The sequence below is a fragment of the Drosophila innubila genome, chromosome X, assembly GCF_004354385.1.
Source record: "Drosophila innubila isolate TH190305 chromosome X, UK_Dinn_1.0, whole genome shotgun sequence".
Taxonomy (NCBI): Eukaryota; Metazoa; Arthropoda; class Insecta; order Diptera; family Drosophilidae; genus Drosophila; species Drosophila innubila.
Window position 1 is genome coordinate 17098635 of NC_047626.1, and position 12762 is coordinate 17111396.

At 35.9% G+C, this 12762-nt stretch overlaps 1 protein-coding gene across 1 annotated transcript; it reads right to left on the reverse strand.

Moving 5' to 3' along the window:
* Nucleotides 1-10668: 10668 nt before the first annotated feature.
* On the reverse strand, nucleotides 10669-12279 carry LOC117793406. Its single transcript, XM_034633717.1, has 2 exons — nucleotides 11796-12279; nucleotides 10669-10968 (listed from the first exon to the last, which is right to left on the reverse strand). Exons 1-2 carry the CDS (start codon nucleotides 12139-12141, stop codon nucleotides 10751-10753), a joined length of 564 nt encoding a protein of 187 aa, XP_034489608.1. The 5' UTR covers nucleotides 12142-12279; the 3' UTR covers nucleotides 10669-10750.
* Nucleotides 12280-12762: the final 483 nt, after the last annotated feature.

Genomic DNA, 12762 nt, shown 5'->3' on the forward strand with positions numbered 1-12762 from the left:
CCCGCAAAATGATTTGCAGTTTTCTGAGTTGTTTTTCTGTATTTGATTTTATTTTTGTTGTGTTATTTGGTTTTGTTTTGCTGCCATCTTCAAGAATCTCGAATTTTGCCTTTGTTTGTCTCTCAATCGCACGGCACTTGATTGCTTTCCTAGTTTGTGTCCTTGTTGTTATCCTTAAAAGTTGCCGTTGTAGCTGTTTTTGTTTTTGTTGTTATTGTTGTTGTGCCATGTCGTCGCATTTGGGGCCACAGTCAATGCTGATGATGCCATTTAGATGCATATCAAAGTGTTTCACTTTTGGCCAATCCTTTTGCAATTTTTGCATATGTATGTATCGAAAGGATGTTCTTCTGTATAGTGTGTGCATATTTATTTATTTATTTAGTTTTTCTCCTCTTTGATTCTACTTTTGTTTGCTCCGATTGTAGTTTATGGTTTCGTTCTCCCTCTCCCTCTTCCTCTTCCTCTACCTCTTCCATCCATGCCATCTCCCAACCCTCCTTAGCCATTTTCACGTATAAATCTTTGCCTCTTTTGTTGTTTACGCCACAAAGTTTCATTGTTCGTCAGCCCGTGGCAGCTGGCACCAATCGAAACTTTGTTTTCTCTTCTATTATACTTATTATTTAAGGCATTTCTCCTGCAAAGATATTATTCTCATACATAATGCCCGTCCTTAAGTGCCTTTTCATGGGACATTCATTTCAAAACTCTTAACGACATTTCCTTAACGTTCTACGAGTTGAAATTAAAATATCTCTTTGACTGTAAGCGCATTTATTATTGTCTCTAAAAGGGTTGCAACAAGACTTGGTAATTGTTGGCAACATAGTTTTTATAACATGTTTTATTTTACTTGGATACTTGTACTACCTGATTATATTAAAGTTAGAATAATGTACTCAACATTATACGTTTAAAGGAAAATTTAGAATTTGTATTTGTATTTTTTTTTTTATAACAAATAACACAAATTAATAATAATAATAGATCGATATAAAGCTGTAATTTATACTTCTTTTGAGCCTTACTTTGAAAATTACTTAAGCTTTTCAAAAGGTAAATGTTTGCTTTTTATATTATTTTAACAATATTAAATATTACAATTTGTTGATTAGCATTTAAATAATAATTTTAATATAATAAAATAAATGCATAAATTACGACATTGTTGAACGTTTAATTAAGAGTCGCAATATTTGATTCACAATATGGAAGTATGTTGAGTTATTAAAGCTTTTTAATAGTTTAAATACTCGAGTGATAGAATTTTCAGTTCTATCGAAAATAACGAAAATTTAAATGATGTATAACATAAATAGTGAGTGATATAACTAGTAAGATATATTGCAATCGGATCTAATGAGAGGACTTACTATCGCGAGTATTAAAAACGATTAAATTTACTATCACAACTATTAATAATTGAAATGGTAATGTCGCTGATCGAATTATGCTATCGAAAGCTTAACAACGACCTCAACAATTTGTGACCCTACTAAAGTGATTTCCGTTCGGAATATAATTTTGTACATGGTTGATTTTTGCTTGAGCTCCAGGGACAATTTATCGCCGAAGAGCCTGACATTTCCGGTGGCATCGGTGCCTCTCCGGAATCCCCGATGAAGTCAGTTCCAGTTACACAGTTAACTGCATTTGTATGTGCAACACAAATACATATGAGCACTTATTTGTGCATATAGTATGTAGATAAATATAAATGTGTGCATAAGTAATGGTGGCAAAAATGTAACCGCAAACAACTGCCGTACATATGGATGCGTATTTCTCTCTCGCTCTTTCTTGCGCACTGATTGCGAATACGTATGTGTCTGTGTCTATATAAATTTTTAACGAAAATCCACTAAGAGCTTTACCAACAAATAGGCCCATTGTGAACTGAACTTCGGCACGTTGTTTGTTTGTTTGTTTGCTTTGTTAACGGGGCGTGGCAAAGAGGGAGTGGGGAAAGGGGGAGAAGGAGAGGGTCGTTTGGAGGCTGGTAAAATTGGGTAAATGTTACGAAATCCGCAAAAGCGTCGGGAAAAATTGTGCAAAATGAGCATAAAGCTATTTGTTAATTCAATGAATTTATTTGCAGTTTCCCACTGCAGTTAAAGCTCATTTTTTGATAGAGCACTTTAAATGCATTCATATACGGAACATTGTCCGCCAATGTTCACTCCATCTTCCTGTCCGTCTGTGTGTGTGTTTGTGTGTGTGTGTGTGTACGTGTGTGGTAAGTAAGCTAAATATACACACTGATAAACACATTACAAAATATTTTGCATATTTTATATGCTCGGCCAACCGAATCGAAACAAACCGAACAGAACAGAACAGAAAAGAACAGAACACAACTCAATTGAATTCAGCTCAACAATACAGAACAAGCAGATATATGTATCTGAAACACACACACACACACACACACACACACACTCATACACTCACACACACTCATGCAAATGTCGGTGGCACTCTGGCTGTGCCATGTTTAAATCTGTTTTTATGATTAATCGCCTCGTGGCGTGAAAAACAAAATGCCGCCGGGTGCATTTTAATTTTGCAGCAATTTCATTTGGTCGCCATTTTAAAATGAAAACCGTTGGGAGTCAACCGTCATACCCGCTTCAGTGTGTACACTGTACATATATATTATATGCATATTGCAAAGGTTTGTCACACTTCTGGGTTACGTATTTTTCTGTTTGACTTTGCGATGTTTCGATTTTACAGGTGAGAGCATGAACTAATGATTTGCATACGTTGTAAATTTGAGATTCGGCTAATGGGGTATGTTAAATCAATTATTTGGTATGTTCGTACAATCCTGCATTGCATTATCAATCACCTGACAGCAGGGTTTCCAGCTAAATCAGACGAACTTAAAAATATTTAAACTTTATTTTCGTGATATATTCGGCAGAAGGTTCTATTTCAGTTTTCTTCTTTCGGTTTCGGTATCAAAACCGGTAATGGTAATGATCAAAATGACATTCCACTTGAAAATTGGTAAAGTTTTGCCAAAGCTATGACAGTCCGAAGTTGCTCAAGCCTTTGATCTAGCAACTTTACAAGTCAAAATATTTCTTAGTTTTGACATGATTTTTTACAAGAAAATGAAAGGCCTTAGAATCAAGTTTAAAGTGTCGATTTATACTAATTACGATATAAGGAGTTGATTAAAAGTAAAAACTTGAGATTTAAAATTTTGAATTTTTAAAATTTCAAAGGGGGGACCCTTACCATCACTATAAACCAGAGCTTCGATAGTCGAAAAATAAAAAAATTTTCTAAATTAACAAAATTTGAATACAGAATGAATATACAGGCCAAACAATGATCAAAATGGCATTCCGCTTAAAAATTGGTACAGTATTGCCGAAGTTATGACAGTTCAAAGTTACTCAAGCCTCTGATCTAGCAACTTTACAAGTCAAAATATTTCTTAATTTTCACATGATTTTTTACAAGAAAATGAAAGGCCTCAGAATCAAGTTTTAAGTGTCGTTTTATACTAATTACGATATAAGGAGTTGATTAAAAGTAAAAATTTGAGATTTAAAATTTTGAATTTTTAAAATTTCAAAGGGGGGACCCTTACCAATAACGTGGAGCCATGGCTATGATGGTCGAAAAATAATGAAATTTTCTAAATGCAAAAAATTTAAATGCAGTATGAATTAAGAGACCGAATCATAATCAAAATGGCATTCCGGTTGAAAATCGGGTCAGATTTCATGAAGTTATGACAGTTGATTTTGGTTAACGGTTTGTTGTTCCCTGGATAGTACTATATATGAATGAATATATTACTTTTGAATTGTATACAAATTTATGCATTTAAGACATTGGAAAAATATTTGAGAAAATGTGAAAGTAATTAAAAAAATAAATATGAAATTTTATAATGTAAATTAAAAATTATTGCAAATATTATACAAGTATATGACCAAAAATAAATTATGTTCTTGTGCAAAATATGCCAATAGTTAAATATTTTAAAGCTACTAAGCTCATATTTGCTAAGTATCTATACCTTATTTTTTAAGTTCGTATAACTTTTGTATGTTTCTTTTTATAATGAACCCACATATATAATCTATTAAGTTTGCAATCTCTCTCTATAGATGGATTTACGCTGGCATTTGAGGTGGGGTCTATTTGGTAATTCTTCTTCTTCTTTTTCGTCGCTTTTTTTTCTTTTGGTTGCAGAGAAATTCAGCGCCTTTGGCTATTTAGCTGTCGTTGCCTTGACGCTTCCTTGGAGAGAAGGTAAATATCTTCTCCTCGCTGTAGTTGTTGTTTGTTGTTGGAAATTTTCGCGTTTATCTTGTACTATTTTGCGCACATTCGTTTCACATTACTTTCTGCTGGTGGGCAGCAACAACAACTATAGCTTGCAACTGGCAACTTGCAACTTGCTACTTGCAACTTTTTTTTTGCAACTTGCAACTTGGCGTGCTCGGCACGCGCTTACTAATTTTATTCCTTAATAAAAGCCGAGACACCGTCAGCAGCAAGGATGAAGGAGTTAGCGCACGTAGTAAGCCAAGGACTCCCCCATCCTTAGCCTCCTACCGCATTCCCTCGGCTGTGACTCAGTGAAACCAAACACCCAGGCTATCCGCATTCCCAAACTCGGACTTTGACTCTTTCGTGGACCTTCCGCTCATCGCCATTGTTTGCCTTCCTGGGTGCTATCAAAATAGCAAAGTTCATTAAAGTGATAATTACAGAGGCCATAAAAAAGGCGGACCAAAAAGAGAACTGACCTGAACGGCCCCAAAGCAATACAAGTCTACCCCTTCCAGCCTCCTTATCCTCTTCAGATTGCATTTATAATGCATCTTGTATCGTAAAGTACAAATACATGTATATTTCTGTACTTAATATTAAATTTACTTTCACCTAAAGCAAATTCTGTTTGACCGTCTTAACTTAACTGTCTTTAAACACTCACAAGTAAAGAAAATAGTTTTTCAGCTATTATATTGGATTTCTTTTTTTCAGCAGGGTATACATGAACTCGAAAAGACAGTTCTTAACTTTACAATATTCATTTGAATCGAGTCCCAAATTCCAGATTATCCTAAGCTCTAATGACAATCATGGAAGTGATTTTAATTTGAGTAAAAGTTCAAAAGACTTTAAATATTAGAAGAACTTAACATAATTTTCAATTAGATAAGACCATCATTAATAATTGAAAATTTGATAATAATTTCTGGAATTTGTATAGAGTCCAAATGCCACATTATCTATTGTGATGCGTCACAGGGTAATCATAAATAAATTTCAATTTCTAAAAATAAAAAACAATTTTTTTATTATCAATTATAATTATTCATTATAATTATAAATCGATCGATTAATAATTCGATAGTAATCGAATAAGCACTTTAGAATCCAGATGCCAGCTGAATAATATGTTCATGCATGTTTAATAATACTTTTTATCGAAAATAATTAGCTTTGAAGTGGACTTTCTGTTATTGTGTTGCAGTTAATAGTTAAAGGCAGCGTCAGTTTCATCTGTGGCATTAAAATTGCATAAAGAAAGCAGGAATGTAGAAATGCAATGCATAATTTGCGCAGGGCACGTAAAATAATTAATTTCCGCTTCCGTAAACAAAGTGAGTTACTCTGTTAGTTAGCTGAAGTTGCAATATTCCGTCTTCTCCCTTCTCCCATCTCCATTCTCCATTCTCCTTTCGATATATGCATGTGTATATGCATGGTGTGGCACATGGGGCACAACCCGTTGGCTCCCGCTTATGACTACCAACTGTCATGCAACCCGGAACGAGGCATGGTCATGGGGTCGAGCTTCTTTCGGGAAGCGCGGCTTAGCTGCGACTTAGGACAACTTTGGATTGCAAATTTCATTACAAGTTGTCAGCAAGGCAAGCAGCGTGGCAGCACGGGGAGGAGAACTGCAGAGGAGAACGGTGGACCACGGTGTTAGGGGTGTGCACAGCATTTGGATTGACCCTGTTTCCATTCCAGCTACGGCTGCTAAGGGCAGCGGCATCCGGGGAAAAAGGCGCCGTTGAGGCACGTGTTTCTCGCGCGTCGCACACTGTCGAGGCTCGCCAGTGATTTGTCCAGGGCTGGCGAATAATGTTTGTCAAGTTGATAAAGTGAACAGTCCGTTAAATATAAATTAAAAAATTCAGTTTAAATTAATATGTGCAAATATGAAAAATATATTGTATATGAATTTAAATCTAAATCCACTAAAGTATATCAAATTTAATAATAATTTAAAATTAATATAATAACAAATTTTAAAGAAAGTATATACTTTCTGACTCTAACAAGTCGATATTAATGTTAAACTTATTTTAATAAGGAATTTAGAATAATCTTTATGCATTTCAAACTCAATTTATGAATCCCAATCTAGTACATATATATATTTTTGGCATACGTATTTTTTGCAGATACATTACAGATCTATAATAAGGTATATAATATATATGTTTTTATTATTTGCGAGAATTTCAATGAAACTGAGACTTTCGTTATGAAGAGCTGATATAATGTTACCCGAGTTAGCTTTTAAGGATTTTTTAAATTTATTTCATATTTCTTTTGTGTAATCGATATTCTGCTCAGAGTAATATTTGTGGAGGGAGTTTGAAAAAATCATTTAATAATTACATAAGTTTGTTGATTTTTTTATAGTCGGATAATAATAATATTCGTTTTTGGGAGAACAAGAATATGGTTTTTTTTTAATATTTTTATTTATTTTTTTGGTTTATATGTGCCTTTATATTTCAACTATCCCAAGGGGGCTTTTTATTTGGTTTTAAGTCAGACCTTAGACCACACTTAAATTACCTCTTAGAGAACTCCATAAAGTATGCAATACTCGCATGTAAATTTTAGTAGTATTAATTAGAAATACATTGAAAGTTCTGTAATTTTTAAATTATTTCTAATATCATTCTAATGAAAATCTATATTGAGCATAGAAATTTATGATTATGCTAAAGGTTAAAAAACTACTTATTTGGTGGATTTCAGCCCTATAAATTTTGATGGTTTACAGCTCAGTTTGCTTGCATTTTTTATACATTTTTGCTGCTGCTGTTTTTTGTTGCTATTCTTGTTGTTTTTTGTTGATGTTTTTTTTTGTTTTATAGCAGTTGCCTTTTGCTGCGGTCGCTGATGAAGTGTACACACCCACACAGCGCAACACGCGCACACACTCACACACACGCTTACAGTGGGGCAAACAGCAATGTCCTTTTAGCACGTTCTGCCGCTTGACGGTGTCGGCGGTATTTTCTGTCCCTTGATACGCCCCAAACCGACCAGTCACCTTTCCCCTTCTCCCCAAACAGCAGCCACAATCCGCAGCAGCTAAAAAAAAAAAGAAATGAAAAAACGAGCAGTGAACGCGACTTTCGCTGCTTAAAAGCTATTTTTGCATTTTATATTTAATTTTTTTTTTTTGCGGTGTGCCTTCCACTCCCTTTTCTCCTGGCAGGGTCCTCCATATGCCACGCGCTTGCCACTTTTTTTGTGTGCTTTGTTTATTCTTTATCCTTTGCTAAATTTTGTTGTTAATGTTGTTGTTGTTGTTGCTGTCGTGTTACCGCAGCATGCAAACATTTTGCAGCCATATCCTGGCGTTGTTTTCCACGAAGGAGTCTGGGGTATTATGACAGACAGGGACTGGAAGTAGGCGTCCTTTCGGCTCTGGCATTGGGTTTCTTTTTTTTTTTTTTTTTTTGGTCCTTTTTCACTTTCATGGGCTTTGGACGTTGTCCACGTTAAACTTTTGGCTACTTTGTCGCATTTGCAATATTTATTGCGTTTTGATTATACCAATTTTAGAATCCCCCCTTTGCCAGTTCCCTTCGCTTCCACAGCTGATGCACATTTAATAAGCATGTGGATTGTGAATATTGGGAATGTAGATAAGGCCTTGACATTGGCGCTGGCCTCAGTACTAAGTGCCACAAGTTTTTTAATTGTGTGTCGAGCACAAAACTTGCCAAAGTCCAAACTTGTCGCTGTCCTTAGTCGTTAGTATCCTTTCCCTGTCCCTCACTCACTTTAAGCGCCTTCGGCTATGTCGTGGCACCTTCCGTTTTGCTTGTTTAGACGGGATTTTCTCTTTGGGAAAGTTAAACAAAGTTGCACTTTTAACTTTCAGCTCATTGGCGCTGGATCATTTTAGCCAGTTTTAAACTCTCCACGTTTCCGTTTCCAACCCCTCAAAAAAAAAAAAAAAAAAAAAAAAACTGTTACTTTGAGTTTCAATTCTATTCTTTTCAAGTCGTGATTGTAAAGTTTCATTGATAATTTTAACTACTGCAGCTACATGTGTCCGTCCGGTCGTCGACCCTATTCCTCTTCCTCTTCCTGTTCCCTTCCCCTTCCCTTTGTCCTGTCGCAGGATCTAGAGTTCGTGCTAAGCTCAAAAGGCACACTTAGCACTTTTCAAAGTTGCTTTTATTGTACAGTTTGCCTTTGGATACCCTCCAAGGACACCAGATATGGGGTATGTTCACTTACAGTCAAATGTTTGCCACAAATCTTAAAATTAAACGTAAATTTATTCTAAATTTCGACAGTATTTGCTATAAATAAATTTATAAAAATGTATTTATTGCCTCAATTAAAAAATTAATTTAGTTCAATATGTTTTAAGTTTTTTTTTTTTTAAATTTAAAAAAATTTTCTTTGTGATTTTCAGCTTTGATTTATTTAAGATACTGTGTAGTATCTTAAAATTCATCAGCACCAATAGCTCAAACTGAGTTTTCATTATTTTACCAATGCAACTCTGTCGTGGCAGCTCCTTTCCCTTCCTGCTCCCCTGTTGTCACAAAAGAACCAAGTGTTGCTTTTATGGCAGCGAGTTTTGAGCACTTCCTCCAATAAGTTTTTTATTTTAATTCTATTTTTTTGATTAGCTACACTTTATGCTTTTCATTTTTTTTTTTTTGTATTCTTTTTATTTTGGCTGGTTACAGTTTTGTCTTTTTGCTGTAGACGGCGACATTTTTGTTTATTTTGTGCGCGAACATTTTTTGGCTCTCGTTCTGACTGCAACATCCTTGTTCATGTAACCAACTTCCCCCATTCCGTGCTCATTCGCATAACCAGCACCACCCTCGGCAGAGGGTAATCCGAGCAGATCTGCGCATGGAATGCGCCATTTTAGTCCACTTCATTTCTTAATTTTATTGTGGGTCCCGCTGGAATTTCCATGCCGCTCTTCACTAGCCTTAACATCTATTTTTTTTTTTTTTTTTTTTAAATAACAAAGCGAGTTTTAATGGAACAAATTCGTACGAAGGGACACACTTTTGCGTTTTAGTTAATTCAGACAATAATTTAAATGACTAACTCTCTAATGAACTCATTCTGTGTAATTCAGAATGGCAAAGAAAATCAAATCAAGTCTACGGATTAAAGCTAAAAAGGCTTGCAAAGAGATTTAGATGTAGAAGAAACATAGATATACTAGGATATATAGTTCATAGGTAATACCTATTAGGTAAAGTATACAGGATAGTATACTTAGTTATAGCTATAGCTTTGAATACAAGTATATAAACTTATAGTATAGATTGTGCCTCCTCTGCATTTAGGGATCTGCTTCATGAATTGATTGGCTAGAAATATCATAATATATCATATCATATGATATCATACAATGCCATAGCATTTTTCATGGCAATATTCGCACACATAAATTATCAGAGTGTAATCTGATATGATATCAGTTTTAACGATTGCTCGTTGGCTTTAATGTGGTTTTCGGATTGCAATTAAACCGGCAATCATAATATCTGTCTCTGCATAAGGGTCTCATATTTTTGTTTTATGGCTTTATCGCAGCATTCGCTAAGGCGCGAAATAAGTTGAAGTTTTCTGCCACATCCTTTTTGGCCCAAAATACGACAGACGGACAGACAGACGGACAGACAGACAGACAGACGGACAGACAGACAGACAGACAGACAGACAGACAGACAGATTGTGAGTTGGCGGCTCATGTTAACCAATTGGCAACTGTCTGCACTTATAAATTTATGATGGACCTTCACACTTGGTCATGGGATTCGCTTTTAAGTTTGACTCTTCCCCTCTCTTGCTTGCTCTCTTCCGCTCCATCTCTCTCTCTCTTCCTATTTCTCTGTCTTTCGTTGGGTTGTCTTCCGATGTTGCCCTAAATTTTACTAGTAATTTGCGTTATATGTACATATATGCCATCGATATTGCCACTTACACTTACACACACACACACACACACACACACACACATGCACACAAACAGAGATTTGTGCACTTGTATGTTTTATTGCCAGAGCCGCTTTGCGGTGAATTTATTGCCAAATTGTCGACGGCGGCTTTCGAAATATCGCAAAATCGCGGCTTTGCTTGGATACGGGGTGGGAAGGGGCAGGTTGGTGCAATGTAAAGCGGGACGGGTTCGGACCCTGTGGCCCAGTGGCCATAAAAAGTCAAGCAAGAGTTGCAACAACACCAACAACAACAACAATTATAATAACAACTGCGTCGTCAATAATAAATTCATAATTTCTGCTTTGCCTTAATAAATTTTTATTATTTTTTAATTCCTTTTCATTGCAATAAAAAAAGAGCAAAAAAAAAAAAAAATTGAAAATCACTTTTTAAAAGCATAATAATGCAATATAAGTAGTATAAAAGAAAAAAAATATAGAGAGAGAGTGTGTAATTATGGAGCAATCTGATCTCAGTAGCGACCCCTTCGAGTGGGCGCCTTGGGCGTCGATGTGGATGTCGTTGGTCCAAGTGAGGATGACGTTGAGGATTTGCTTGTGATTGCCTGCTGGAATTGTTGTTGTTGCTGTTGTTGTTGAGGCTGCCGCACCGCTGCCGATGTTGTCGTCTCCTTGAGCACGGGCACTTCAATGGAACGCGGCAAATTGGGATAGGTTTCAGGTGTTATGGCTGCAAAAGAAACAGTTGCAACAAAAAACAAAATCAAAAGAAATTACTTTGTATACTTGATCATAAAAATTATAAGGCTTTTTATGATTGTTTTGCTTTAACTTGAGCTCGAGATTAGAATAGAAGGTGTGAAAGAGGAAAAATTATGTTTATTATTAGGTAAACTACCTATTAATAAGATTTAAAGTGTATAATATCAGATCAAAGTAAAGTCCTTAGTTTGTTTTCGAAATGATATAATAAATCTAAAGGTTAAAATAAACTTCAACACAAGATAAGTTTATTTTTCTTGTTAATTAAAATTACAAAAGCTGATAGATATAACATAAGAATAAAGTTAGCTATTACGGTCTCTAATGGGTTGTTTGAAAATTCATTAAACATGAGGATAAAATTTAAGGAATTATCTGGAAAAATAAGTATCAAGTGAGTCACCAACAGGGAAAACTGAAGTCTTGGTAACATGACTTAAGTGTAATTATGATTTTTCGGATCTTCAAATATGATTGATATGACAGTTAAAACGAAAAGTATTCATATATATGTATATTCAACAAATATCATAAACAAATCCAGAAGGACCTTCTTCGATCGAGTTGCTCTAATATTATAATTGTTATAATTATTTGTTGCCTCTAAACGATCTAGATGTTAAGAAATTTCTATATATTTTAGTTACTAAAATTTAGTCTATGTAAATTTCAGATGATTAGATAAATTTTCACAAATTAAACTTCTGATATACAATCGCGAGTTTCAAAATATTATCGTTGAACCTATCTCAAAGTCTATCTAATTTTTTTTTAAGATTCTTTAAATTTACTCACATTGGTTCTGTCTGTAGCCGAACTGATCCGCATTATAGAAGACTGTGATGTAACGTCCATCGGGCATGCGATAAGAGTAGTATCCAACGACCATTAGGGTCTTCACCTCATCGATATAGGCAAAATAACCGCGTTCATAACGCGCTGTTCCATCGTCCAGTTCAAATCGAAACTCGTAACTTCCATCCGGATATCGATTATTGAAATGATCCAATAATCGTGCTCCCCTTCCCTCCGGTTCCACCTCCACAGATTTGTGTGACTCTCTGACAGGTGGCGCTGCTGTGCTCAGTTCGAGAAGCATGACAAATCCCAGTATTAGATAGTACCTGAAGTTCTGAAACATTCTCAAATGTGTGTTGTGTGTTGTGCGGGGAATAAAGCTGGAGGGGAACCACAACTGAAAAGGTGCTGCTGTGTAGGTGTAACTGGTGGTGTTGATGGTGAAGGTGGTGGTGGTGGTGGTGTTGGTGTAGGTGGTGGTGATATTGGTGGTGTTGGCGGTGCGTTGTCTGCCGTCGCGTTGCTGTGTTAACTGTTTAATTCGGAAACTGCGTAACATTGCCTTTTTATAGCTGCTACGTCGATGCCAACCGCGACGGCTGCTTCTGCTTCTGCTTCAGCTGCTGCCTCTGCCGCTGCCGCTGCTGCTGCTGCTGCGGCTGTTGACGCTGTCATACCAACTGCGCCGTCTCATGAGTTGTTGCCGCGGTCAGCCGCAGCAGCAGAGGCAGCGACAACGTCGGTAACGTCAAAAAATTCTCAACGTTTAATCAAAAAAAAACAAAAAAAAAAATAAAATAAAAATAAAATAAAATACAAAAAAATCAGAATTTCATCTACTTACATACGACGTTGTTTGTATGTACTTACAGTTGTTGTTATTGTTACCCAACCCATGCTGTGACCAAGGGCGGTACCTGGGGCGGATCAGGCAGCACTGGCAGGTTGCCAACTGGGCAATTAG